The sequence below is a fragment of the Pseudorasbora parva genome, chromosome 7 (genome assembly GCF_024679245.1).
Source record: "Pseudorasbora parva isolate DD20220531a chromosome 7, ASM2467924v1, whole genome shotgun sequence".
Taxonomy (NCBI): domain Eukaryota; kingdom Metazoa; phylum Chordata; class Actinopteri; order Cypriniformes; family Gobionidae; genus Pseudorasbora; species Pseudorasbora parva.
The window spans coordinates 11,182,576-11,208,788 of record NC_090178.1 but is presented as its reverse complement, the minus strand read 5'-3'; the positions used below and the strand labels follow the sequence as shown (position 1 = coordinate 11,208,788).

The 26,213-nt window shown below is 38.8% G+C and overlaps 1 protein-coding gene across 2 annotated transcripts; it reads right to left on the bottom strand.

Moving 5' to 3' along the window:
• Positions 1 to 1,441: 1,441 nt before the first annotated feature.
• smarcc1a (SWI/SNF related, matrix associated, actin dependent regulator of chromatin, subfamily c, member 1a) lies at positions 1,442 to 26,141 on the bottom strand. Of its 2 annotated transcripts, none has more exons than XM_067448112.1 (28): positions 25,907 to 26,141; positions 24,519 to 24,638; positions 23,583 to 23,668; positions 23,386 to 23,467; positions 22,243 to 22,335; positions 22,083 to 22,152; positions 21,877 to 21,946; positions 21,340 to 21,415; positions 20,844 to 20,969; positions 20,435 to 20,550; positions 19,669 to 19,796; positions 18,279 to 18,338; positions 18,139 to 18,176; positions 17,796 to 17,914; positions 17,644 to 17,715; positions 17,370 to 17,483; positions 16,764 to 16,917; positions 16,563 to 16,673; positions 16,415 to 16,474; positions 16,051 to 16,309; positions 15,204 to 15,365; positions 7,843 to 7,898; positions 7,438 to 7,579; positions 5,199 to 5,356; positions 4,914 to 5,048; positions 3,560 to 3,818; positions 3,022 to 3,165; positions 1,442 to 2,920 (listed from the first exon to the last, which is right to left on the bottom strand). In XM_067448112.1, exons 1-28 carry the CDS (start codon positions 26,090 to 26,092, stop codon positions 2,820 to 2,822), a joined length of 3,297 nt encoding a protein of 1,098 aa, XP_067304213.1. In that variant the 5' UTR covers positions 26,093 to 26,141; the 3' UTR covers positions 1,442 to 2,819. The 2 variants fall into 2 exon arrangements, with proteins under 2 accessions (XP_067304213.1, XP_067304214.1); XM_067448113.1 differs by having other exon boundaries at positions 20,435 to 20,526.
• Between the last annotated feature and the right edge of the window lie 72 nt (positions 26,142 to 26,213).

Here is a 26,213-nt window from a genome sequence, read left to right as displayed (position 1 = left end):
CATTCAGGCAGCATGAAACAAATGAAAGTGTAAACTAGTGAAGGAACCACATAGTCAAAACAAATTGGGAAATCTGTGCCTTGTGCTCATCTTTATTCTTTACCAAAGCATAAGGGCTCTCAAAGAGGGCCACAAATCCAGTCTGTATCTGAGTGGAGGAGGTGTTTGATATCTCACGAAATGGACATTTAGGTATGCCTCAAGCACAATTTTATGATCTGGGCCTCACCTGGTATCATTACACCAAACATAAATAACAGCTGTAAATGTTCCATGTGGAGGCAGTGAGGTGCTTAAACACCAAGGTGACAAAATCCAATCTATATACAAGAAAACATCTTAAATCATCATCTTCGCCCTTGTAAAAATACTATAACCTCATTCAAAATGGATAAACTAATAAATGACAAATTCAAAAACAACATAATTGCAGTTCTCATCCCAAAGCAAGGGTCTAATGATTTGATTTTTTTAAAAATAACTATTTACAGATAAAGGATAATGTATTAAAACCTTTGAAACTGCACCACAATCAGATCATCCAAGTTGACTATTAAAGCAATCTTGAGTTGCCACTTCCGTAGTTTTACAAAAGTTACACTACATTTAGTAATTATGAACATCCCTTTCCTTTGGGGGTCAAACCACTAATGCATAGCCTCAAATGGGTAATTATTTTTAAAAGGCAATCTTTAGAAAATCCATTAATGATAAAACAAAACAAACAAACACCACAGCCATTTTACCAGGCAGTCTAAGTGGCCGTTTACACAGAATGCATTTATCTATATCTATATCTATATCTATATCTATATATCTATATCTATATCTATATCTATATCTATATATATATATATATATATATATATATATTTATATATATTTTTTTTTTTTTTTTTTTTTTTTTTAAATGCATCTCTTGAACTTTAGCTTTTTTCGTTCCACTGACCAACTTATCACCAGCAAAAAAACATTGTGTGAGCCGGCCCTAACACGTTCCAGCCCTCCACATGTCGGATTATATGGGTTAGAGATTACATTACATGAGGCTGTTATAATTCCTGCATGTTTTTCCCTCAAAGAGCAGGATTTGCCAAAGTGCATTTAGGAGCCAATGATGAGCAATTGTATAAACCGGCCACTGAACCATTCATGAGGATCAAAAATCTGCTTGAAACTAGTAGATTTAAACATTAAATGTAGTTATTATAAAGGATGCAAAAACTATAAATTGTCCTAAAAAAACATTTGTGAGATTCATACACTTAATAATCAAACTCCTGGAAACCTACACATCATAATGAAGAATTGCTAGAACTGAAACAAAGCAGTCTTACAAAAACAAAAACCCATTTTATTTAGACAGTGTTCAGGTCTCAGTATCAATGTGCTGGGTAAAAATGAAAAGAGAAAGCTACAAACTTCCAAGAACAGCGATAACTGAGTCTACACAAACTTTATTTTCTTAAAAATACATTACCATAAAATAAAAAGCAATAAAAGATATATATGGGGATCGGGATGGGTTTTCCTGTGATGTACAGCCTGGAATTTTTTGGAAGAAGAAATGCGTGTATCAGTGTGTGTGTGTGTGTGTGTGTGTGTAGTGTAGCGGGGCGGGCCATGTTGAAGTGAGGGCTTGGTTCACCTGAGGAGGAGGAGGACGACAGCCTCCACACAGCAGTAATGCAGCAGTCACATGGGCACACACAAAGAAAAAAAGAGAGAACAGCCAAAACAGGAAGAGAGAAGGGGAGAAGAGAGGTAGTAAAGTGAGAGAGGTAGAGCGAGGCAGGGCAGCTACTCTGTCAGCACCTAAGGGAGGAGCACAAAAGGCCAGCTACACCTAAGATAAGCAAAGTTCCTCCATCACTTCAGTGTGATACCATATACACCTCCATTTGCTTTCTCAGAGAGAACAAAAACGGAGGATTTTGTGTATGTGTGTGTTTGTGTGTCTGTTTCTACATCTGCACAGTATTAGAAGCAAAAAAGGTTAATGCATGTGTGGGTACATCTCTAAAAACAGCAGTTTGGTGTGCTCTCGTTTAACGATACAGTACTCGGGGCACGTTTTGGACAGTGGAGCACTCAGTCGGTGTGAGTTACTATCTCCGAGACTGTGTCACAGTGTGACTGACCAAGCAGAGCACCATAAAACAAGTCTGCTTTACACACTGTGCACAGATTAAATACAATTTCACCGGCGAGGTAGATTATCAACTAGATGATGATGTAAGTACTAAAAGGAAGCTCAAGGAAGCCACCGGGAACCCTGCTGAAATGGATACTGTACCACAAACGCGTAAGGCAGTGGATAGGTTCTCTGCGTGCCACAGGACTCCCGAGTCTATGGAGGAGACGGCTCGTAGCTACAGTGTGATTTCGATCTTGGAGCATTTAGCTTACGTGGATTAGCACAATATACACATATGATTCTATCGGTCACATTATAGGGAGAAGCCGGACGCCAGCAGCGATGTCCCTCTAACATAGGAGCCTGCAGCACGCTCTTTAACACAAACACAGAGGAGAGAAAGAACAGAAGCCAGTGCTATTACTAGCCAAGAGATGCTGAAACGACAGCACACTTGACTTTGTGCCCTGAGCGCGTGAATGTTTACAGGTGAGGCGGCGAGTGCTCAGCTCAATCGGGGGAAAGAGGATTTAGAGATGACCCACCCATCAGCAAGGCAAAACTACAGAGGGCGACAACAGCAGGTCTGCAGGTATCCCGGATTAATCTGGATTTAAGTTGAATGCGCATGTGTATCTGTGTGTGGATGTGTACATGTGTGCGGGGACAGGGACGGGAATATTTAGTTTTCAGCAGCACGAGGAGGGGGCGCAGATGCAGGAGTTCCCACTGGGCCAGGGGGCATCCCATCAGGCTGTGCGCTTGGAGGAGGAGGACCTGGGTCTATAAGTAGACAATGATGCAGTTTCAAAAGCACAGTCCAGGACAAATGCGTCATACAGAGGAACAAGAGGACTGGATCTAGTGCTAGAACGAATACTCACACATGCCGTTGGGTGGTCCAGGATGTCGAGGTCCCATCATGGGGGGCATGCCACCTTGTGGGGGTCCAACAGGGGGAGGTCCAGGCATCATTCGGCCCGGCATAGGCTGACTTGGCATGGGCTGGCCTGGTCCAACCATTGGTCCTATATGAAGCAACAAAAGACACTTGAAGAGGCGTATTGATGTGCCTCAATTGCTTTGAGAATAATTAGGGTGGTGATGTTTTAACTTAATTTTAGTTGATTCATCAAGATAAAACTATTATTGTGCTGCTCCTTCAGCAGTGTGCTTATGCCCCACATTTAAAGCCCAAATTTAACATCCAAACCAGTCAAACACGTTGCGGAGTGTCGTAAAATGCCATGTACTGGGTATTAAGCTGCAAAAAAGAATTTGCAGTGTTCCGCAGGATGATTTCTGTGCCCATGTTTAAGACTGAATTGGCAATCTAAATTTTATGTTACGCAGCCATACGCCCTGCTAAATACTACAGATTACATGTACCTCATATATCGGAAGATGAGGGTAAATTCTGACCTGTCTGAGGGGCATGGTGGGGACCCATGGTATGGTGAATTGGGGGATATCCAGGGCCGGGGTGTCCAGGATGCCCTGGGTGTCCAGGGTGCATGCCTGGAGGTGGACCGTGTGGAGGAGGTCCATGATGTCCTCCTGTGTTCTGCTGTGCGGCTGCTTGCTGTTCCATCTGCTGACGAGCCTTCATCTCAGCGTACTTCAACTGCTCCATGTGGAACGCCTGTCGCTCTGTCAAAAGCTGCTGCCTCTGGAGCTCCAGCTAAAAAGACAATAACACATGTAAAATCAACTCCTAGATTGATGGCACATAAGGGAAAGTTTAAATTATGTGCGTGTGAGTAAACCCTCAGAAACCAATTTTGATTTGTTTTTTCAGATCCAATCATTAGAACGGAATGCCTGCACTTATTTCGCAAGCACTCTAATTAAATATATTTGTTTGAGTGGTGTAGCCGACATCTGGTACATCTACACCTGGTTGTTTTATATAAATATGGGCATAATGCCAAATAAAAAATAGTTCCGGGAGGCCAACATATAAGAGTTCTATAAGAGTTTAGTTCCAAACCTGCTTTAACACATATACCTGTAGTTATCAAATGAGCATAAAGGACTTGATGTTGTGAATCTGGATCAGGTGCATTTAATTAGGGTTGAAGCTAAACTCTGCAGGGCTATGGCCCTCCAGGAACCAAGTTTGCATAGGCAAATGTCACCAGCATGATTTTAACTAAAATCAAGAGGTATATTCAGGGAATTTATGAACCCTACAAGAAAAAGTACCACTGGGCTGGGCTATTTAAAGACACTTCCTTCATGCACTATTTACAGCCGCTAAATTGGGTTACTATCTTCAGCTACATTTGCGAAAGAATTTTGCAGAGCTCTTCAAATCTCTTGTGTAGAGTGCCTCTGGTGTGCAGACAAGACTACAGGACAAAAATTAACAATGCACAGCACAATTCAGAGGATGTGTTAATGCAAATTTATGTTGTAAATATATTTCCAAGAATGCACTTTTCTTACACAAAACATCAAAATAATGTGTAAAAGGGAATGTAAATCACAGCCTCAGTACAACTAATTCAAAGTCTGCAACGCTGCTTTACATGGGGAAAGAAAGTTACAAATGTACAGATTATATTTAGGAGAGGAGTAAATTACAACAAAGCGTCATTTAATGGTGCAGATAAATAGATGAAAAAAAATAGTTAAACTACTTTACTAAAGTGAATTTTAAGGTGAATTGGGGGAAGAGATGCACTTAATTCTCAAATAAAATGTATTATTTCTGATTTTGAAATGTGACGTGTTCTTGTCAGTCAGATTTACCCAAATAATCAGCAATACTTACAGCTTCCTTCTCTCGGTCCATGATGGTCTCAAGCTCCTCAAAGTGTCGGAGTTTGATCTCCAGCTTCTTCATCTGAGTTTCTACCAGCAGAGCCACAAGAGACTTGATCTTCCTCTCTTCCACTGCAGCCAGGTGCTGAGACAAAGAAAAACAAGTAAGAGAAAATGCACAAAATCCAATGCACACTTTGATTGGAAACAGCTGCTCAAAGCACACAGTTTTGTGTTGGTGCCAACAGAGGAAGTTAAAGAACTGCAAAACATTAACATCCTTGGGGCGCATTACCTTTGCCTTGGTGGCAGCAGAAGCCAGGGCAGCAGCGGCAGCAGTGGCAATGTTACCCTCTCCGATATCCAACTCAAGTTTTTTCTTTCCTTCCTCCTGCTCCTCCTCACCCTCCTTCCCTTCTTCTGTGGTCTCCATGTCCTCCTCTTTGTCTTTCTCTGAAGAATAAAAATGTACAGGGTCATTAGTCCCATAGGCCTAACAACTGAGAATTAAAACAGACTATAGAATTATTAGACATTTTATAGTTTATTTCCATGACAAATGCAGGGCAAATAATTAAATTCCCTGATACTTAATTTTTTTAATTGCTTTGTTAATAGATTTCATGTTAATTAGGGTGTAAAGACATTTAACTCTTAACACATACATTTTCTGTAAATCTGCTTTGGAACGACTTGTATTGTGAAATGTGCTATATGAATAATCTCGAAAAGCTAATCCTAATATATTGGCATCAACTGATAAAAGCAATTATTTTCACTATCGGCCAATTGTTTAGAAATTGCAGATGATCGGGGTCGAGTATATCCTGTTAATCAAAAAGATTCAGAAAACCTAGTTAATTCATACTATGTGAGAAGAAAATCTTGTTTTGAATTCAGGGCAAGTTAACGTGATAAGAACAAAGGCAACAAAATTAGGCTCTATTTGACACTAGGAATCACCTGTGGTTCAAGCCAGGGTTGCCACTGCTCCAAGCTTTTTCCTTAAAACAAACTATTTGTTGCACATTTCAAATCCAATAAATCACAAAAAAGCTTTGTTGTGATAAAGTCTAATTTTTCAAATTTTGTCCATTTTACCATGACATTTAAACAATAAACACAGCTTTGACGCTCTTAAATGTGATGTGACAGATCGCTGTAGCAACTCAGTTCAAGTCTTTTCTTCTGCTTTAATAGATTTTATAAAATGAAAAAACATGCATGAACATCAAAAGGTATGCTGAAAGATACAGTACAACTTACTGAAATTAATCATGACTCATGTAATCGCTCAGTGTCTCACCCGCAGAAAGATGCCAATTTAACCGCTTGTGAAAAAATATCACTTAATTTTGCATTTACCTAACAATGTTTAAAGTTCGTTAGTTAGCTTAAAAAAATAAAAAACCTAGAGAATCTTATGTTTGAATAAATTTGCCATGAAGACAAGCAATTATCAAGTCTACCTTATGTGTAAAAGTTGCATACAAACATCTCAGTTTTTATTTGAGTGTAATTATTATATCTGAAAATAAATAGCAGTTGAATTTAATAGCGCTGTTGTTAATTTGAACCTCTAAAATTACAGTAATGTACCAAGTGAGAAGGTTCCCTGTAAGTTTGCAGCATTATTTGGGAGAGATTTTTTCCCTTAAAGGTCCCATTCTTCACGTGTTTTCGAAGCTTTGATTATGATTACAGAGTGCAATATAACATGAGTTCATGTTTCGCGTGTAAAAAAAAACAACAGTATTTTTCACACAATTGACTTATCTGTACAGCGCTGTTTTCTCTGTCCTAAAAACGGCCTGATGATTTCCTTGTTCTATGAAGTCCCTCCTTCAGAAATACATAACGAGTTCTGATTGGGCCAGCGCTTCCCGTGTTGTGATTGGACAGCAGCTTAGCGCACTTTGCCCGGAAAGGTCCCGCCTCTTACCATAACGGGGAGATGCAATCGCTGAATGCGCGCTCTTCTCCACGTGGGAGAGCAACAAGACCACGCCCCCTATTTTGCGTGTTCTTGTGGGCGGAGGGTTAGTCAACAAACAGTTCTAGTGACGTCATTACATCCCTGCACTTCCTGCTGTAGTCCAAACCGGCCGTTCGCTGTAGGCTTTGAAAGGGAACTTCTGTTAAATAAAATATCTCGCTTGGCATTGAACTTGGAGCTTTATAATTTTAGAGGTAATATTTAAGCTCTAACAGCAACATTACACACTAACTCAAGTTTGAAAGATGGAATCGTGAAGAATGGGACCTTTAAGAAAATCCAACTATCGGTATCAGCAGATATCATTCAGAACAATCGGCTGAGAAATGTATTATTTGTCTATCCCTAGGACAATAACATTTGCATAAATAACTTTTGATAACGTGTTAAATCCAATATGTTGAAAGGGGTTTTGCAACTGCACTCAATCTTCCATAGCATGCCCAAGCATCATGGCTCAATTTAAAAGGCATGAAGTAGGCTTGTGTCAGATTTCAAGCCCATGAGCATTCAGTGCTGTGGCAGTGAGTGTCTGTACCTGCTGTCTTGGATTCTCCTCCCTCACTCTCTTCCTCTTCCTGTGGCTCAGATTTCTCTGTAATCTCATTCTTTTCCTTTTCCGTCTCTGTAGGCTTTTCTGCAGACTCGCTGGGCTTCTCCGCTTCATCCTTCGCCTCCGCCTGCAACAGATGAGACAGGAAATGGCGAGACATGAGTCAGACAGCATGAGACTGGTGAAATACAAATGAAGCACAGGTACAGACTACTGTATAGAATGCACTCTTGGAAGAACTAGAATCAAAATGGAGAGACAGACTAGAAAAAGGTGCATTGTTAGGAATCCAAATAGTGCAGTAACTGATTATGACTTCTGATCCAAAAATCAACCAGTAAACATGACAGTAGTCAACATCTGGATTCTGGCGGCAGGGTTAAACCTGACCTTATCAGGCTGCTGGGAGTCCGAATCTGTGTCCATCTTCTCAGTCTCTGTAGGCTCTGTGAGTAAAGGAAAACAAACATTGATTAAAACATCAAATGCCAGATGGAGGGGTGCACTGGACAACAAAAAAAAGAACAAAGCCAAGTAAATATTACATAAAGTACTTCAGATGCAGTAAAACACTATTTTCTGCTCAAACTGATATGACCTTTTTATTGTGGCCCATATCAGCCTACAAAGAGTTCATAATTTATATATTTTTATTTTATAAATGCAGAAATTAATGCATTTAGTTCCAACACTAGAAAGTTAACACAATTTAGAAACAGACTTTTCAATGTTTTTGATAGAAATATTAGATGGCATTTATTCATTGCAAAATATTACTACAACTTAGGAATAATTACATTTTAAAATATATAAAGTTATGATGGCATAACTGAATTTTCAGCTGTCATTACTCCAGTCTTCAGTGTCACATGATCCTTCAAAAATCGTTCTGAATGATGATTTGGTGATCAAGAAACATTTCTTATTGTCAATGTTGAAAATCCCTGTACGCCCAATATTTAAGGAAATTGCGATCCCCCCCCCCCCAAGATTCTATGATGAATAGAAAGTTCAAACAGAACAGCATTTCTTTAAAATCCAAGTTCAACAAAAAAAAAAAATCACTGTCACTTTTAATCAATTTAATGCATTCAATGCGTGTGAATATAGTCAGTGATTTCTTTGTCGAACCAACACATTGCAAAATCCAAACTAAAGAGCCTGACAGCACAGAAAAGGACTAAAAGAAACAGGGTGAAAAAAATGGAGGTATTTGAGCATCACAGCTGAAAAATGTTATGCCACATATGACGGAGCCTTTAATAAGGTACGTGTGGCAAAGCCTGCACTGGCAAACCATGTCACATTAGGTCACTCCACTGACCCAGTTTCAACCCCTCCCATATCTGTGCCCCATCTGCCAGCGCTGCATAAAAGCCATCGGCTACCATTATATGCAGTGGCACATGCTATCTCCAGCACTGTTATGACTCACACAGTAAATGTGCTCTCATACTGCTTCTTAAATTTTCAGAAAGGAGTGCATCATTATTTTTTCCTTCTCTCGACTCAAATCATTTCTAAATGATCACGACCAATTTACACACAGCTGATCAGGGTCACTGGGTTTGACAAGACCTGGTTTGTTCATAAGTACTGATTTAATGCCACCTGGTGGAAGGAGCTACAAATACACTGGCACAATTAGGTAAGACTGAAAGCCTGCCTATCAGAGCTTCCCGGTTCCTACTAGGGGTGGGCGATATTACCAAAATCTTATTTCACAAAATGAGAAATTGTATTTCATGTAAATACATCATAATATAGTTATTTATTTGTTATTTTAAAACAACAACAAAAAAACAAAACAGCAAAATGGTAAATGGACTGCATTTATAGCGCTTTCAACAGACCTATGGCCATCCAAAGTACTTTACATATTTCCTCACATTCATCCATTCATAAACCGACGGCGATGTCAGCCATGTAAGGCACCATCCAGCTCGTGGGGAGTAGCTAGGGTTAGGCGTCTTGCTCATAGACACCTTGACACTTGGTCAGGACAGGTAGAACCGGGGATTGAACTACCAACCTTCTGGTTTGTAGACGACCTACATGAACTACTGAGCCACTGCCACAAACACTAGGTGCGTTTACATGGGGCACTGTAATCGGTTTAAAAGTCCAATTCGAATAAAAATTCTCTATATAAACACCTCAAACCTAATAAAAATGCCCAAACCAAATAAAATTCTCGACGCGCGAGAGTATTCGCACTGGAAGCGTTGGTGCAGCGCCACAGCACCGGCTCCCACAATGCTAGAGCCTATACCTGTCTGAGTATGAAATACTAAACTAAAATAAAATAAATGTCAATATATTTTCTGGCAAGTTTACTTAACTTTTTATAATACTTTCACCCAAACTGAATAATTAAAACAAGTTTAAATGGGTAAATTTTCTACAGATTATTTTTATTCTTCGTTTTCTTTAATGACACTCCAGTTATTGTTAAAACACACCACATGTGCTTCTTGTGTGCATTGAGCGCTTTGTGATATTATATTTATTTTGTCCATCAAAAGTGTGCTCTCACTTTCCTCTGTGACTGCACCTGCAGGCCGAGAACCTATACCTGTCTGAGTATTAAATACTAAACGAAAGTTTATTATATTTTCTGGCTAGTTTACTTTATTTTTTATAACCATAACCATACTTTCACCCAAACTGAATCATTAAAACAAGTTTAAATTGGTAAATCTTCCACAGATATTTTTTATTCTTCGTTTTCTTTTGACATACTCCAGTTATTGTTCAAATACACTACACGTGCTTCGTGTGTGCATTTTAAGCACTTTTTGTGTGAAATCACATTTATTTTTTCCTTTAAAAGTGTGCTTTCACTTTAATTGAGCGTCAGCAGCGAAGGAAACGCTGAAACCCCAGCTTCACTGCCGCTCACGTGACGCTCCCGGTGTGAATGCACTCATTGATTAACATAGGCGCCGGAAAAAATATGCGCCGCTCACGCTTGCGGTGTGAAACAGCCGTTAGTGTACGCCCTTATGTGACGGTATGTACAGCGCGCCTCCACCACTAAAGAGCTCACACCAGGAAAATTGAAGAGTAACTTCTTACGAAATAAAACGTTTATGATGATAATGTTGGAATAATGACACAGACATAGCCTGGCTACACCCGCTCATCTTGACAACGTTTGTCCCAGGCACTTTTTACTTTAAATGCGCCTGACAGAAGAATTCATTTTCTGACATGATTATTACACTTTACAACAAATAAGTAGCTTTTATAAAACAGTACAAGTCCTGGAGGCCGTTGGGAGTTGCTAAGGCAACCATGAACCAGTGATGGGAATAACAGCATTATAGATAAATGGAGTTACTAACTGCGTTCATTTTTTCAGTAACGAGTAACCCTGTTGCAACGCCGTAACCGTTACTACAATTAAGCTCACTGACGCGGTTTTCATCCGAACAGGCACGCGCTCTGTCAGAGGACCTGCAGCTGTGTGTGTGTGTGTGTGTGTGTCAAACACACACGCGCATGCGACTAGCGATCAGGAGTCAGAGCGATGGTATGTCCAATGACTTCAAAGGTAGCTTTCGCAAATTGGAAGTATAAACGCTACTTTTCCCTCGTTGAGGTGAAAGGTAAGAATGTTTATGTAACGTGCAGCTTATGCACCGTTACGTGAGCACCGCTACCAAAGGAGGACACAGAGCCATGACATTAAAGACACCAAAACTATGTTTTTCTCCACCGCAAACTCTTATCACCCAGAGAGAATTTAACAAAATAATACCTAGATATAAAGTCGAGGACATGCTGCCGCTGACGTCAGTTGAGTCGGGATTCTTTCCGGGCAATCATTTGAGAGAGAGTGGGTAAGCCCGCACTACAAACAAGACTTGAGGGCACTTGTTGTTAAACTATTTAATTTTGTGAGGAAGAAAATACTTCCAAGCAGGCTACAGTATGTCAACCAGTTGTGTGACAGTTTTAGAATTAGAGCACTACAAAGAGTCTAGGCTATGTAAATTAGACTTTTTCTAAAGAGCATCATTTATTTTAAGATTTATTTGATGGCCAGTTGGGGTCTGTGCAATAAATATTACAGTTCTAAACAATCTATTTTGTTTTATTTTGTTTCATTAAAATAGTGTAGATTAGGGCTGTCAACGAATATTCTAAATTCGAAAATATATTCGAATAGTTTTTAAAAAACGAATTTCGAAGATTAAAATTAATATTCAAAAATTCAAAAAAATCCCCCGCCGCGTTAGTAGAGGCGTGGCTGTCTACTTTGCGAGTGAGCGTGCGACCACATGGGGGTTCAGGGACAGGTCACAGGAGTCGCACTGTCACTGATGAAAGTGGACGCGTCTTGCAGGGAAAATGGCAGAAAGTGCATAGCCCAACTCGACCGCAGCAGAGAAAGAGATTAACTCCATAATCTTAAAAGCCATGTCTGGAAGTACGTTGGATTTTGGTCGGTAGGAGGTAAAATTGTTGAGCCGCGGGATAAAGTTATATGCAAGCTATGTAAGATACAGTTAGTATACCATGCCTCGTTTTATTTAACGTTAAACAGAAACATTACTAAAATGTAGGCTACTGTACTGACTGAAGAGATATTGCATGAATAAAGGATAAATGCACTGCTTTCACTGGTGTGATTATTTACCATGTCAGTGAAAAGTTCCATGTTTACCACAGCACAGCTCACTCAGAGCGTTCAGTATTAGGGCTGTGTATTGCCAAGAATCTGGCGATACAATACGTATCACGATACAGGGGTTACGATACGATATATTGCAATATATTGCGATATTGTAAGAGAGGCAATATATTGCAATATTTCTTTTTTGTGTGTTTTTGTTTTTTATAATTTAAAAGAATAAAGAACACAACCATAAGCCTAAAACACGAGACAAAGTATTTTATTTAATTAATACAGTATCATTTATATCACTAATCATATGCAATGTGCAATCTAAGTTAAGGGAAATGTAAAGTGACTGCAGGATTCTTTATGTGTATATGTTTTAAAGGTTCACAGTATAGCAGTGGCTATTTAACAACAGAAAGTGCAGTCCATTTCATGACTGAATGACTGTTTGTTTTATATTTAACACAGTAGCCCCGATCACACAGAACGCGTTTTTGCAGCGAGAAGCCTTTTTTGAATGGATTTCGGTTGGCAGAGAGCGTTATGCGCGCTGCTTATGCGCCCTGGGCGCCTCGCGTTTAAACCGCTTGCTGCGCCTCGCGTTTCTGAAGGAGCGCTCCGAGCGCATGAAGTTGAAAAAAAGTCAACTCTGAGCGGAAAAGCGTGCAACATCATCGCGCTTATGTTCTGTTGTCCAATCAAATGAATGAAGTGGCGGGCCTTCCGTTGTGTTGACCGTTACATTGATTTGACTGACAGTACAGGTGATTCGGGGGTTGCCTAGAAACATTAAAGCGCACTGCTCATTTTTGAATAAAAAAACGCCGACCAAAAAAGGGAGTGCAGTGCGCCTCGCGTTTTCGAACCTGAAAAACGCGTTCTGTGTGATCGGACCCTAAAGCTGTTTTCTATAAAGCAGTCTATTGTATAAAGTGCTATTTCAAGTAACGTTACTGAGCTGCAGAGCTGGTGCATCCATATCCACATCGCTATTATCTTTCGTTCTCCTGCCACCGCTGTCAGTTTTGGAGTGTGTTTATTTTGTTACTGAGAGGAAAGCGTGCAGGACATTCTATCGAAACGCTTCTCAGCAGCGCGGGTGACGTCAGGATGTTAAGCGAGCTCTCTGTTTCAATGTGTTTCCCGAGTATTAGATTATAACTTGGCCTATTTTGCAAACAAAATGATTCTTGTCGATTTCCTTAGTGGCTTCTTTATAGCTGAAGCCAACATGAGTCCACACTTCAGCTCTGTATACTGCAAGAGCGGAATAATTCTATAGTCTTGAGAGCTGGGTTTGCTAATGTAAACACTAGCACTTTCACCTTGCGCTTCTCCGGCTCCGCGTCTGTTATGCGTTCTGAGATAACACTGCCATCTAGCGGTTGGGTGTTATACAGTCTGTGGTTTAAACCGAACACAAAGCCACGAAACTTGGATGTAAATAAATAAATATATAAATATCGATACAGCGTTTTTGAGAATCGATACAATATCGCCAAACATAATATCGCGATATTCACGTGTATCGATATTTTCTTACACCCCTATTCAGTATGCTGTAAAACTTCAATTAAAATGAATAATATTTGTTTTAATCACTGAATGACGCCTGCTATATTTGGGAAAGAGTCGCGAGTCTCGCGACCTTAAATTGCTTGCACAAAAATCTTGATCAGCACTTAAAGTTTGTTTAATTAAACCGTTATTTATCCGCAGAGCAGACAGCGTGAGGGCGAGAGAGAGGTCTGCACTCTGCGGTCTTGGCCATTAGTTAATTTATATATAATAATTATATATAATAATAATTATATAATTTATAATAACAATCTACTTGTTTTTCTGTAAGTAATACATTGTCAAATATGTATAAACTTAAATAGACTACCTATACAAGTAGTTAATGTCTCTTTGTATTAATTTTATCTGTGCGCGCTGTGCATTTATATGCGCGCCCAGATGTTCGAATAGTTCGAATATTCACGTTTGTTTTAGAGGGAATATTCGAACATCATTTTTGAGCAATTTTGACAGCCCTAGTGTAGATTAGTGTACAATGTTTTATAATCATAATATATTCTATTTAGTTTCCTTTTCATTCATTTAACATTTAATATTCGGGCATCCAAGTTATTTACCATACAAGAACATTTAAAAAAAAAATAAGTTACAAAAACATGTCTGTTCTACTCATTTCAACTGACTTGTGAAAACTGGTTACATTTTTTTTTAATTCAGTATCGCAAATAGCTACTTTCCCTGGTAATGAGTTACTTTTATTATAGAGTAATTCAGTTACTAACTCAGTTACTTTTTGGAACATGTAGTGAGTAACTATAACTAATTACTTTTTTAAAGTAACGTCCCCAACACCGCCGTTAACACATTCCAGCTGCTGGAGAGGACGGCGGCGACATTTCTGATGCAGCAGACAAACTGTGTGCGCCTGTCACAAAATGATTCTGATTGAAAGTCAGCACATATAAACCCCAGACCATTGCTCCTGCGACTCTCGAGACTGGCTCACTCAGTGTTTAGACTCCACACCAGCAGCAGCGATCGTTCCTTCAGCGCAGCTGCAAGAGTTATAGCCTTTTTACAAATGGTCACTTAATTTGTTTCCTCTGATCAGATATCTATCCGATTGTGAAAAAAAAAACAGGAATAAAAACGCCTTCCGAAATTTTTGAGACAGATTTATATCCTATCACTCATAACAATTCAGAAGGTGGTCTGGGATGCATTTCAGATAAAACTGGACAAGTGTAAAATCTGGTTGTTTAAATCACATATGTACATTTTACTCCTGGCAAATTGTAAAAAAATAAATAAACACGAGCGTGTTATTGGCATAGACATGTTGTATCCCAATATGACGACGCTACTTGAATACGTCACCACAAATAAGCCAACATATTTGGCTTAATATCATGCTTTAATATCACTTTAATATCATGCACGCCCTGCTCGATTTTCTCATTTGTGAATTGTCTTAATCAATCTAAAGGGACAGTTTTAACATACTGTGCCAAGTGGATATATTTACATGCCGCAATAAAAACATTATAGCAAAAACGCGCCACAATATATATCGTCACCCCACCTAAACTTAGTTTCCTACCCGTTTTCTCTGGCTCCTCAGGGGCTGTGCCAGCAATACCACTGCTCTCCAGGCCGAATGCAGGGTCCACTTTTCCTGTGCTGCGTGCGGCCTCCTGCACTTTCTTCACATGAGCCTCCACCAGCTCCGTGGGAACCTCCTCACGCACACGGGAGAACTCCTCTATAAATGCAATGGTGAGAAATACAATCATTGACTAAGGCTGTTTCTATCCACCTATTTTTATGCCAACTTTGGGATATCATTAAAAATGCAAGATGACAACGGCAAGCAGTGCATGAAAAAAGCACAATTGAGCCATTTTTTATATGATAGGACAACATGTGCATAAACTATAAAACGGAAACACATTTACTCAAATCCCTCTACACACACAAAAAAAAAAGAGACTTTTGAGACTTTGCTTCAACAGATCATGTGATTGGAAAAATGGGACTGAGATGACATAACTAGAATATGCAGCAGACCAATTTCATTGCACAGCATATCAAATGGTGGTTTGGTCATTTTAAAATTGTTTATCATCAGAATGTTTGGGTAGAATTACCACCTAGACATGCCTCACACGATTTCCTTTCCAAACACCAGGCATCTGCCTCCGAACGCAAGATAACGTGACAGTATTAATTGCATTTCAACTGTTTCCCCAATTGCAGCAACTTTTTAAAATATATTTCCCACAAATTTCCCAGGTTTTCAAATTCAGTTCTCTTAAATACATGGGCTGAAGATTAAGTTAAATTTGCCACTGTAGATGAAAACATCACAAAACATACTACTAACTCAAAATCTTACCCCTCAGAAACTTGCCTATTAAATGCTCCAAATAGGTCAAAACTTGACATACCCAGAGCAGCTTTGGCAGCAGCTGCCGCCACACGCGGGTCGACCACAGAGGCAAGGAACGCAACTGTGCTCATGACAGGATTTCCTGATTGGCTGAAGGGGATCGGTTGGTAAGCCAGAGGGCCTAGCGAGGCTTCAGAGCTCTCCAGGTATTGATCTTCTATGGGTAGCCGCAGGAAGTGCAAGATGCACTCATCTTGTGTACGGCTTCCTACATGCTCCGAAACCTTATTCCAGTCATCCTTATACATCTCCAGAGCCTTGAATAATCAGGTTAAAAAATGTTAACAAGAAAATATTTAAGAAAGGAGAATATTGAGAGGTTTATGGTGCCCATGATTATGTTTAGACAATTCGAATCTCACCTCCAACAGAAGTAATGTTTCTTGCTCTGTCCAGTCTCTGCCACCTGCGGCTCCTTTACCCTTTTAGGCAAAAGAATAATTACATCAAGAAACTATTAAGAAAAAGAAAGTATTAGGTTTGGAAGCAGGCACAGGGATTGGGACTTGCCTTGGGATTCTTCTTTGAGTAAATATCTGTACGGAGGCCAAAGTTTTGCAGGTCACTTGGCTTGTCTTTGCCCTTTTCTGGGAAGTTCAGCATCTGCTGAGCAGGGGGAACCTGGAAAGAATAGCAGACAATTTATTGCAACTATCTCACAAAAAAGCTTGTGCCTTCTGGGAATTAATAGGAAAGTCACCCCAGTCTCACCTGTGGGGGGCGGTGGTGCAGCGGCACCAAACCAGAGGGAGTATCAGCTAGAACGTTGAAATGTGGGGTAGGTGGAGGTCCCATTGGGAGGGGTCTGCTCTCAGCATCAACCTGGTAGTTCACCAGCCCCCACTGCTCCAAGAAGGCATGCACTCTGAGAGAAAGAAAACACTCAAAAATCAATATACAATAGGCCTGTGTAGTTACACAAATTTAATTAGATTCTAATTCAATCTCATTCAATATCAATTGATCTGGATATATCAGGTACAGAACGTTGATATTTCTCCCCAAAAAATATTCTATTGTAAATTATAGGGAACCCAGCTGGTACATTAACTTTAAAACAAATACAAAACATTCAAATAAACATTTTTTATATTATATAATAAAAATGTTACTCTATATAGGTTTCATTACAGATTGATTAAATTTGAGTTTGAGTTTTCTTCTTTTTTTTCTTAATGCATCAAAGCAGCACAGGCAAAAAGATTCTTTGAATTTTAAGAACTGATATTGATTAAAATTTAAACCTAATTAATGTTATGTGAGGCTTTCTGCATAATATAAAGATGGTACACAGGGAGAATAAATGAGGATTCTGACCTCATGACCGCGCACACATCTCCAGTGAGGTTCCTCCTGCAGGAGGTGGAGGTCAGGTACTCCTGAGGATTTAGCCGGTATGTGTCAATCATGAAGTTACGATAAGCCAGATATCTAAGGAAGAGGTAATAAACAGAGCATGACAGTTGGAACAGTAAAACACACATGCATCGCAGAAGAACCACAGAAACACATTGGAGAATAAGGTAACAACGTAAGATATTGATGAATTCAAAGGCTTGTGTACATGACAAATAGACTGGTGTGAACTCACATCTCTGGAGTCTTCGATTTGTTTTTGCCATTAAAGAACTCTGGCAGGGCACGTCTCTCAATTTCATGTATACTAAGAAAAAAAGAAAAAAATGTGAATATGCAAAGACATTCTGTTTCCAGACATTGCAGTACATAGGAGGAATTCAGTACCTGTTGTAGTCAAACCAGGCAGCATAGCTGGGGATAATGATGTGATGTGTTTGCTCAGTCACATTGTCCTCTGAGTCGATCAGACGATTGACCTCTGTTTTGCTCTGTTCATCATCCTCCTGTCAATTACAGTTTGTAAACACTCTTAGAACAATTGACACTATAAATGGCTTTGCCTAGTCTAATTCAGTCTATGTAAAAAAAAAAAAATAAAAAAAAACGATAAAAAGAATTAATGGGTAAAAACAAAGGCTGTTATCACCAAATGCTGTGTGCATCTGATATAATAATGGAGAGACAATGGACCTGAACATATCTGGATTAAAGTATGAAGAGAATCTACCTTGCCACCAGACGCTACCGAATCATCTTCATGGTCATCTAAGACAGCAAACAAAATGAATGTGAGCATTTGCATGTCCTTTGACAATGTAGGCAGCCATCACGTTTATTCCTGCATCAAATCAGAAGCAAAATACTCACCCAAATCTGCAACAGTTCCACCCTTCACTGGTGTGTTCTCGCTGTCCTTTTTCTGATTGACTGCAGACAGAAAAGCAGAGGACATCAAGCAGAGCCGATGATTTATCAGACAGGACATTATTCCAATACAATACAATTTAAAAGCTTTGGGTGTAAAGTAGGACAATGAAAGTAGGACTGCAGCATGTAATAGCCAGTGTCTATTTTAGCCATGCAATGAATTTACATGTATCAAGAGGGTTTTTAAAATAGGTGCATTAAAACATGACAAGAAAAGGAAAGTTCAAGTAGCCTTTCTAAAATGACTTGCTAAGCATACTACTAGGGGTGTAACAATTCATTTTAACAACCATTCGATTCGTATCACGATTTGAGGTTGTCGATACGATTCAAGGATGATATTGGTTCATTTAGAACGATACGATCTGAAACAATTCAGTGACTTAAAATCGATTCAGTAACTTTTTAGCCAAAAATTAAGCAGTGTGACAAATAAATATGTGCAGGTAAAGTTTCCTAGATTCCTGTTTTCTTTTAAGGGAATCAATTAATTATGGATATAAACACGTAAACAATTAATGGCAAACGTGTATTTACAATAAAAGTACAGTAAGTGCCACCAACATACTACTGGCACTTCTGCTTGTTTTTCAACATAAAAATATTATAATATTAATATAAAAAATAGTGCATAAAAAGTATAAAAAGTGCAACTAACATATCTTCGGTTTAATTAACAGTAGGTTTACCTGCTACTGTTGCTGTTGTTTTTCAACATAAAAATAATACAAATATAATATTAATATCAAAAAAGTGCAACAGACTTATTTGAAACATCTCTGTCTTTTCTAAAGCCACAGCGTTTCCCCACACTGGACTGCAATAGTCGCTTGATAATTCCTCGTTTGTTGGCTTCTCCTCTGTCATCCGCCATGCTATGTTTTGTTTTCTTTGTGCTGCTGCTGGAGCGTGGCTGACATCACATATAGGCAGACTGAGTAACGTTAAACGCCTTTATCATTAAAAGTGCTAAGAAAAAACATCCATATAAAGTCTGACATACTTAAATCAAATGCGTTATTTCCTATTATCAATACAATCGATTGATTACCTTTTAAAACTATATTAGATCGATACATTTCGTCCAGAAGGCCAACTTGCCGAGCACAGATCAATGTAGTTGGACCATACGAATATAAATCGATACATCGATGTAGTAGATGAATCGCTACACCCCTACACACTACTCATATTAGGGACAGGTCACCTCAGGTAACCTGGGGTTAAGATCAAGAGTACAATGCTGGTAGTTCTTCAAATTCCCTTTGCACAGTTCCAAAAATAAACACTACCGGTTCAGATAAGTCTCTTATTAATCAAGAAGAATGACCATTTTTTGGCAATGTAACTTCCTCCATTCCTGGCACAGGGGAGGGATCTTCCAGGTCCTTTGTGAGGTCTTCATCCTGCTCGTCATCATTTTGGTGTCCACGACGCCTCCACTGTCCTCCAGGATTCCTGTTGTTTTTTTTAATGTAAATTAATAATGAGACTATGCTACACTTAAAGTGATCTTGACTAAATACAATTCATACATGCATAATCTAAACTTCGAGACAAATGGATGCATTAAACTGATCAAATGTGAAGACTACAGTAAAGACTTTTACATTGTTACAAAATGTATATATCGAACAAATGCTGTTCTTTTGAAGGTTCCATTTATATATATATATATATATATATATATATATATATATATATATATATATATATATATATATATATATATATATATATATATATATATATATATATATAATTTTCACAAAAATATTAAGCAGCACAACTGGTTTCAATTTTGATGATAAAGTTTTTTTTTGAGGACCAAATCAGCAAATTACAAGGATTTCTGGAGGATCATGTGACACTGAAGACTGACACTGATTGATTCAGCTTTGCCTTCACAGGACTAAATTATATTTTAAAATATATTTAAATAGAAACACTTATTTTAAATTCTAATAAAAGTTACACTGTACATTCGATTAAATAAATGCAGCCTTAGTGAAAATGAGAAATGGAAAAAAAAAATGTTTTACCAACCCCAAACATTTGAATGATAGAGTACATTTATTACTTTAGCAGATAATTACCCTTTCTTGCCCTTTTTGCGAGACTCCGCAGGGGTGCTGGGTGGGGATGGAGAGCGTCTCCTCTTCTTGCCGCCAACCAGGGACTTGCGGTCCTTACGATCGGGTGTACGGGAAGACTGATCAGAACCATGGAGGGGTGAAGGATGAGAGAAAGAGCGAGAGAATGAGAGAATGGAACGGTTTTACACACAAAGGGGAGGGGGGGTTGCTAAGGGAATATTTGGGTGGGTGGGCAGGCGGGTGGGGTGAGGTACGTGAGGGTGAGGCAGCGAGGAAGAGCTTTAGATGATGATTGACAGACACACAGCGACAGAACAAACTGTGCCAAGACCTCAAAGGTCTGGCTTAGCACACAACACAAATCTGAATGTGAACCATATCTATTTCTTTAGCGCTCTGGGTCTCTTACCACTTCTTCCCCTGGAAAGATCCGCTGGCGGAAACTCACAGGCTTCTTGTTCTCATCCACTTCGTAATCTTCCTCATTCATCCACTCGTTGAAAGCATCCGTGTCGATGACCCATTTAGCATGCACCTGAGGGAATCACAGAGCGTATTGAGAAATTACTGGAAAACTGAATCTGGCTCTAACCCTGGCTTACAATATGAGAAGGCTTCATAGTATAAGGATTTTGAAATGTGTTTATTTTGAAACTTATGATAACACTGTGAGTGTGCACATCTACATCGGACGTGACCCATCATGCCCCAACAGCTAGAAGCCATCTACTCTGGACGCAACAAAGCATTTGTCCTTCATGTCATTATATCATAAATAGAACGAGGCATCGGTTTACAGTCGGGGATTTGTCGCGACGCATGAAGTGTAGACAACTTCACTGATTATAATGGTTGCCTTTTGTCACATGCTCATATCCGTCGTAGTCATGGTGGAACTGTCTTACCCGCCATGGTTTCTCAGAACTTGGTGGATCCTCAACATCTCCATCCACATCACTTGTTGATACCCATGTGTCATAACTGCAGAGTGAAAAACAAACAAAAAGCTATAAAATTACTTGAAATGTAAATATCTCCTTTTATGTTTGAGCAACATTAGTCCAAGACACGACCATTTATATTTTGGGTTTAAAGAATAGTTCACCCCAAAATAAAAATTCTCTGCATTTATTTACCCTCATGGACGAGCATTCTTGAGGGGGATTTTGTGACACGTCGTGAATTTCACGTGAGAAGTAACGTGGAAGCACAGAGGACTGCTTAAAATATTAGTATTTTTCTTGCACACACCTATCTTTTGGCTTCATTTATTAGCATTAAATGGACTCGCAGAGATGGAATATTTGCCTTAAAAAATTTGTTTGTGTTTTTTTGAAGAAAGAAAGTCATATACATCAGGGATGGCATGAGGGGGAGAAAATGAGAATATAAATTTTTGGGTGAACCATTCCTTGATCCCTATCATTTGCAACCCTACCAACCTGTCAGGGTAATTGCCCCAGTGAACCAGCACCTGCTTGTCTTTGCGCATGACGGGACGCAGCCATTCCTCTGAAAAGCAGAATTCACATGGTAATCTCATGAAACACCAATTATAGTGTCCCATTAAACAAAATATTTGAAGGATGACAGTGAATAAACCAAGGTTGGATGCTATTTAAAAATAAAATAAAAAACACCAACCAACCTTCTTCCAGTTGGGCTGGGGAGGGGTAAATAATATGAGTGGCCTTTGACTTATCTTCCGTGATGGTTCCCTAGATGTGTGAGTAAAACAAAACATCAGAAAAGTACAGAAAACAAATGATAGAATTTTAAAAATGACCTAATTGATCTTTTTTTTTTACTTGATGTCTCTTAATGATGTCTTTGAGCTTATTGGCTTGTTTTTGCTCCACGTCAGACACTATGTACACAGTTGGTCGGGTCAAAGAGTTGTTCTGCAGACAAGAATGAGAACCATGATTGTAACCACATATTCAGGATTGGGAACAAATCACAGAAAGAAGTACATTCTCATTGAGAGCAATTAGCCTATATGTATAGGGTTCCCAAAGCTTGGTTAACTTCAAATAAAAGGACTTTCCAGGTTCAATACCCTTAAATTCAAGGATTTAGTGCCATATTCACTTAACAGGGCAAATTAGCATGAGAGCGCAATGCAATAAATGCGCCGATGGGAGAGGACAGTTCTGTGCGTGATCTACTGATGACACGCAAATTAATGAACTCAGAAGAAGCCGGATAATTTCCCTAATGAAGAGCGCAATCTACCTTCAAACCTTGCATGATTAATTTAAATTCTCTCCTCCCATGAATTTTGATCCTGAAAGGGAAACTCCTACACATGCATATGCAATAATAAGTTCATATTAATAAGTTATAAATTAACTTTTGCATGGATTTTACTGAAAAAACTTCAGGTTACATGAGCCTAAACTCTTAAGATGCATGAAAATGCTTTTAAATTTAAAAATTTTGCCTAATGGGTTCACATTATCTTAACAAGCAAAGCAGTTCAACATTACATTTAATTAAATTATTTGGGCAACAAATTATCACAACTGTTTTATGATAATTGAACACAATATACAGTGATATATTGACTGAACACATTTGGGTTTGGTGTAAGCACTGAAAATGTTCAGGTCGTAGTATGACCATAGTTTAGTGCATGCGTGAACATCATGGCAAATTACAACACAAACTACCTCACACGGGAAACACTTATGCATAAATGCATATAACTTAAGCAAATCAAGCAAGCTAGTATGCATAGGGCACAAAGTGTCGGTGAAATAATATAAGCAGAGCGAATAATATTTTTTTCCAGAAAACTTCAACAAAATAAATGCAAGCACTTTCAAGGACCTGTATCTATGCATGTTTATTCTCAAAAACTTTTTTTCCAGATTTTTCCACAAACTTTCAAGAACCCCTGGGAATATATTCCCCTGTATATATTTAGACACAAAGACAAGGATCTCTACCTGAACAAGAGTCTTCTCAATAGTCATGAACATCTCCACATTTCTATCCATTCTGGATGGGTTCTGCAGATCAAACCTCCGCCTGAAGAAAAACAGGCACATCAATATTAAACATATTAGTATTACCACTCTGAGAATCACAGAATGTGATTCATTATTCCCATCCTGTTGTTCACCTTTTCTGAGGTTCTACTCACCAGCCCTGCTCGCTTTTGAACTTGTATGCAGAACCCAGAATATGGCAAAGAGCTCCTCCGGGTTTGAAGTCCAGAAAGATCTTCGTCTAGGAGAGAACCAAAATTCAACAGCAATACAATTAGTTTGCAATTACAAATGTACATTTCTGCAATGTTTGCAACTCAAATGTTGCATTGCACTTTAACCATGTCTCGCATCACATAAGTTATGGAATAGAAGTGTGATCATATTAATTTTGAAAGAGATTGTTCAACCAAAAATGAAAATTCTTTCATCAATTACTGTCCCTCATGTTGTTCCAAACTCACAAGACTTTTGTTCATGTTCAAATTACAAAAATTATATTAACCTTGATGAAACCTGAGAAATTTCAGTCTCTCAACTGAAAGTCCATTCCACCAAAATTGATGCTTCAAAAAGTTAGAGATCCTATAAGAAATCCATATTTTGAGCAATTTAATCCAAGTCTTCTGAAAAGACACTTCACAGATTTCAATTTATTTATAAATAAACATTGATCAAAACATACATAAAGTACATCAAAAACGGTGAACAGCAGATCCATCAGGCATGACTGATGCATGATAAACCTCACCTGGTTTTTGTGGAAGCTCAAACATGCAAAAACAAATCTCATTGTTCTTGTGCTTCAAGCGTTAGCATTTCAGCTTCTGTTTACCATATTTAATGTGCTCCATGTATGTGCATTGATCACAGTTAATGTGAATAAAAGCCCAAATTAAATCCATTCATCAGATTGTTTTATATATCTATAAAGAATACTTTGATTTAACTGCACGATTCATATGGCTTACAATGGTCTACATTTTATGAACTTTGATGACTGTCAATGGAGAAACAGAAATCTCTCAGATTGATGAACAAAGAGTCTTATGAGTTTGGAACATGAACAAATACTGTAAATCCAGACTCACGGGTAGTTTGGTAAGGGCAGGATTGCTGACCCTACGTCCAAATGCATCCTCCTGAAACTGCAGCAACTGCAACACCAGCGCAGCCAGAGTTTTGCTTGTAGGAGAGTCGGTTTGGACATACTGCAGAAAAGAAAGGTCACGATAAATACCAGCAATTCAACTGAAATCAAACAAGTATTCAACATTCATGTTGCTATTTTTTTTTTTAATTAACATACAAGGACAAAAACAATTTAGATCTTTAGCAATCATTACAGTATGTGACCCTGGACCACAAAACCAGTAATAAGCTACAGGTATATTTGTGGTAATAGTCAAGAATACATTGTATGAGTAAAAAAAAAACTATAGATTTTTTTCTTAGGATATTAAGTAAAGATCATGATCCAGAAGACACTCTGTAAATTTGCTACTGTAAATATATCACATTTATTATTAATAATATGAATTGGTAAGGATTTAATTTGGACAACTTCAAAGGCGATTTTCTCAATATTTAGATTTTTTTTTGCATCCTCAGATTCCAGATTTTCATATAGTTGTATCTCAAACAAATATTGTCCTATCATAACAAACGATACATCAATTGAAAGATTATGTATTCAGCTTTCAGATGATGTGTCAATGTCAATATTAGAAAAAATGCCTTTAAGACTGGTTTTGTGGTCCATGTTCACATATCTGAGGAAACCATTCTAAACATGAAAAATATATAAACTTCAGCCACAAACGTGCATTAGACAACACTATTGCTGGAAAATAAAGAGATTTAAGTTAATCTGGGAAGGATAACAATTAGTCGCTTTGCATAGCACACTAACAAAATATAATGGTTTAAAGAGACAGTAAGTTTCCATTACAAACAATTTGCCACAATTAACAACAATGTTAATAAAATACCTTATGTAGGCTAATATACCATAGTACCAATAATGCTTCTAATCAATCAACATTGGGGAGTCAGTAAACAAACTTCAACATAACCGAGGGTCCGTGAGGTGGACGACTAAATGTCCTCTGACTTTTAAGTTGTTAACCAGTGCTTTTAACTGAAAAGAAAGCGTGTTCCCAAAATGGTGAAAACTAAGACAGTATTTTGGCAGATTTTAAAACACAGCCATCATAGCAGATCGGGCACCAGTCTCCAACGTTAGCACGCAAGCTAACTCAACAGTAACGTTACACAACACTGCCGTTTAAAACTACACAAGAACGATACTTGCCGACTACAAATCCAGCCCGGAACCTAAACAACATCTGCACCACCGCCCTGTTTCGGCCTATTCGAATAACCGACTATAATAGTGAATAAACTATATGCCGCCTCTTATAGCTATTGTGTGATGCGCGCGCGCCCCCATTCAACGGGCGCCTCATGAGCCGCAGACCTTCTTATAATGTTTCCCGATCCAGAGCCGAACTGTCTCCAACTGAGACACCGTTTCCGAGCTTTCCCAATATTTGGAAGACGGCCCTCCATCTTTTTTCCGTCCAATTGAGGAACCGGCTCCTGCTTGGCCGGCCGATGGTCCTCCGGAGCCCGTTCCGCCTGCTGCAGTCGCCGCTGTCGCCATTGTTTCTTTATTAGCGATAGAGGCTAGTTCTGTGGAAACTGTTTTAAAACAACACTGCGCCTGCGCAACGGCCAACGCTGGAGTAGTTGCTTGGGGGAAAATCTCGCGAGAAGTCATGTGT

What these genes read in the sequence shown, in the direction of transcription:
- smarcc1a (XM_067448112.1), bottom strand. Translation starts at nt 26,092, where the DNA reads ATGGCGACAGCGGCGACTGCAGCAGGCGGAACGGGCTCCGGAGGACCA. An exon ending in TTGAGAAGACTCTTGTTCAG is followed by an intron (nt 22,336 to 23,385) that starts GTAGAGATCCTT and finishes TCTTGTCTGCAG; the next exon opens with AACAACTCTTTGACCCGACC. An exon ending in AAACATTACTTCTGTTGGAG is followed by an intron (nt 16,310 to 16,414) that starts GTGAGATTCGAA and finishes TGATTATTCAAG; the next exon opens with GCTCTGGAGATGTATAAGGA.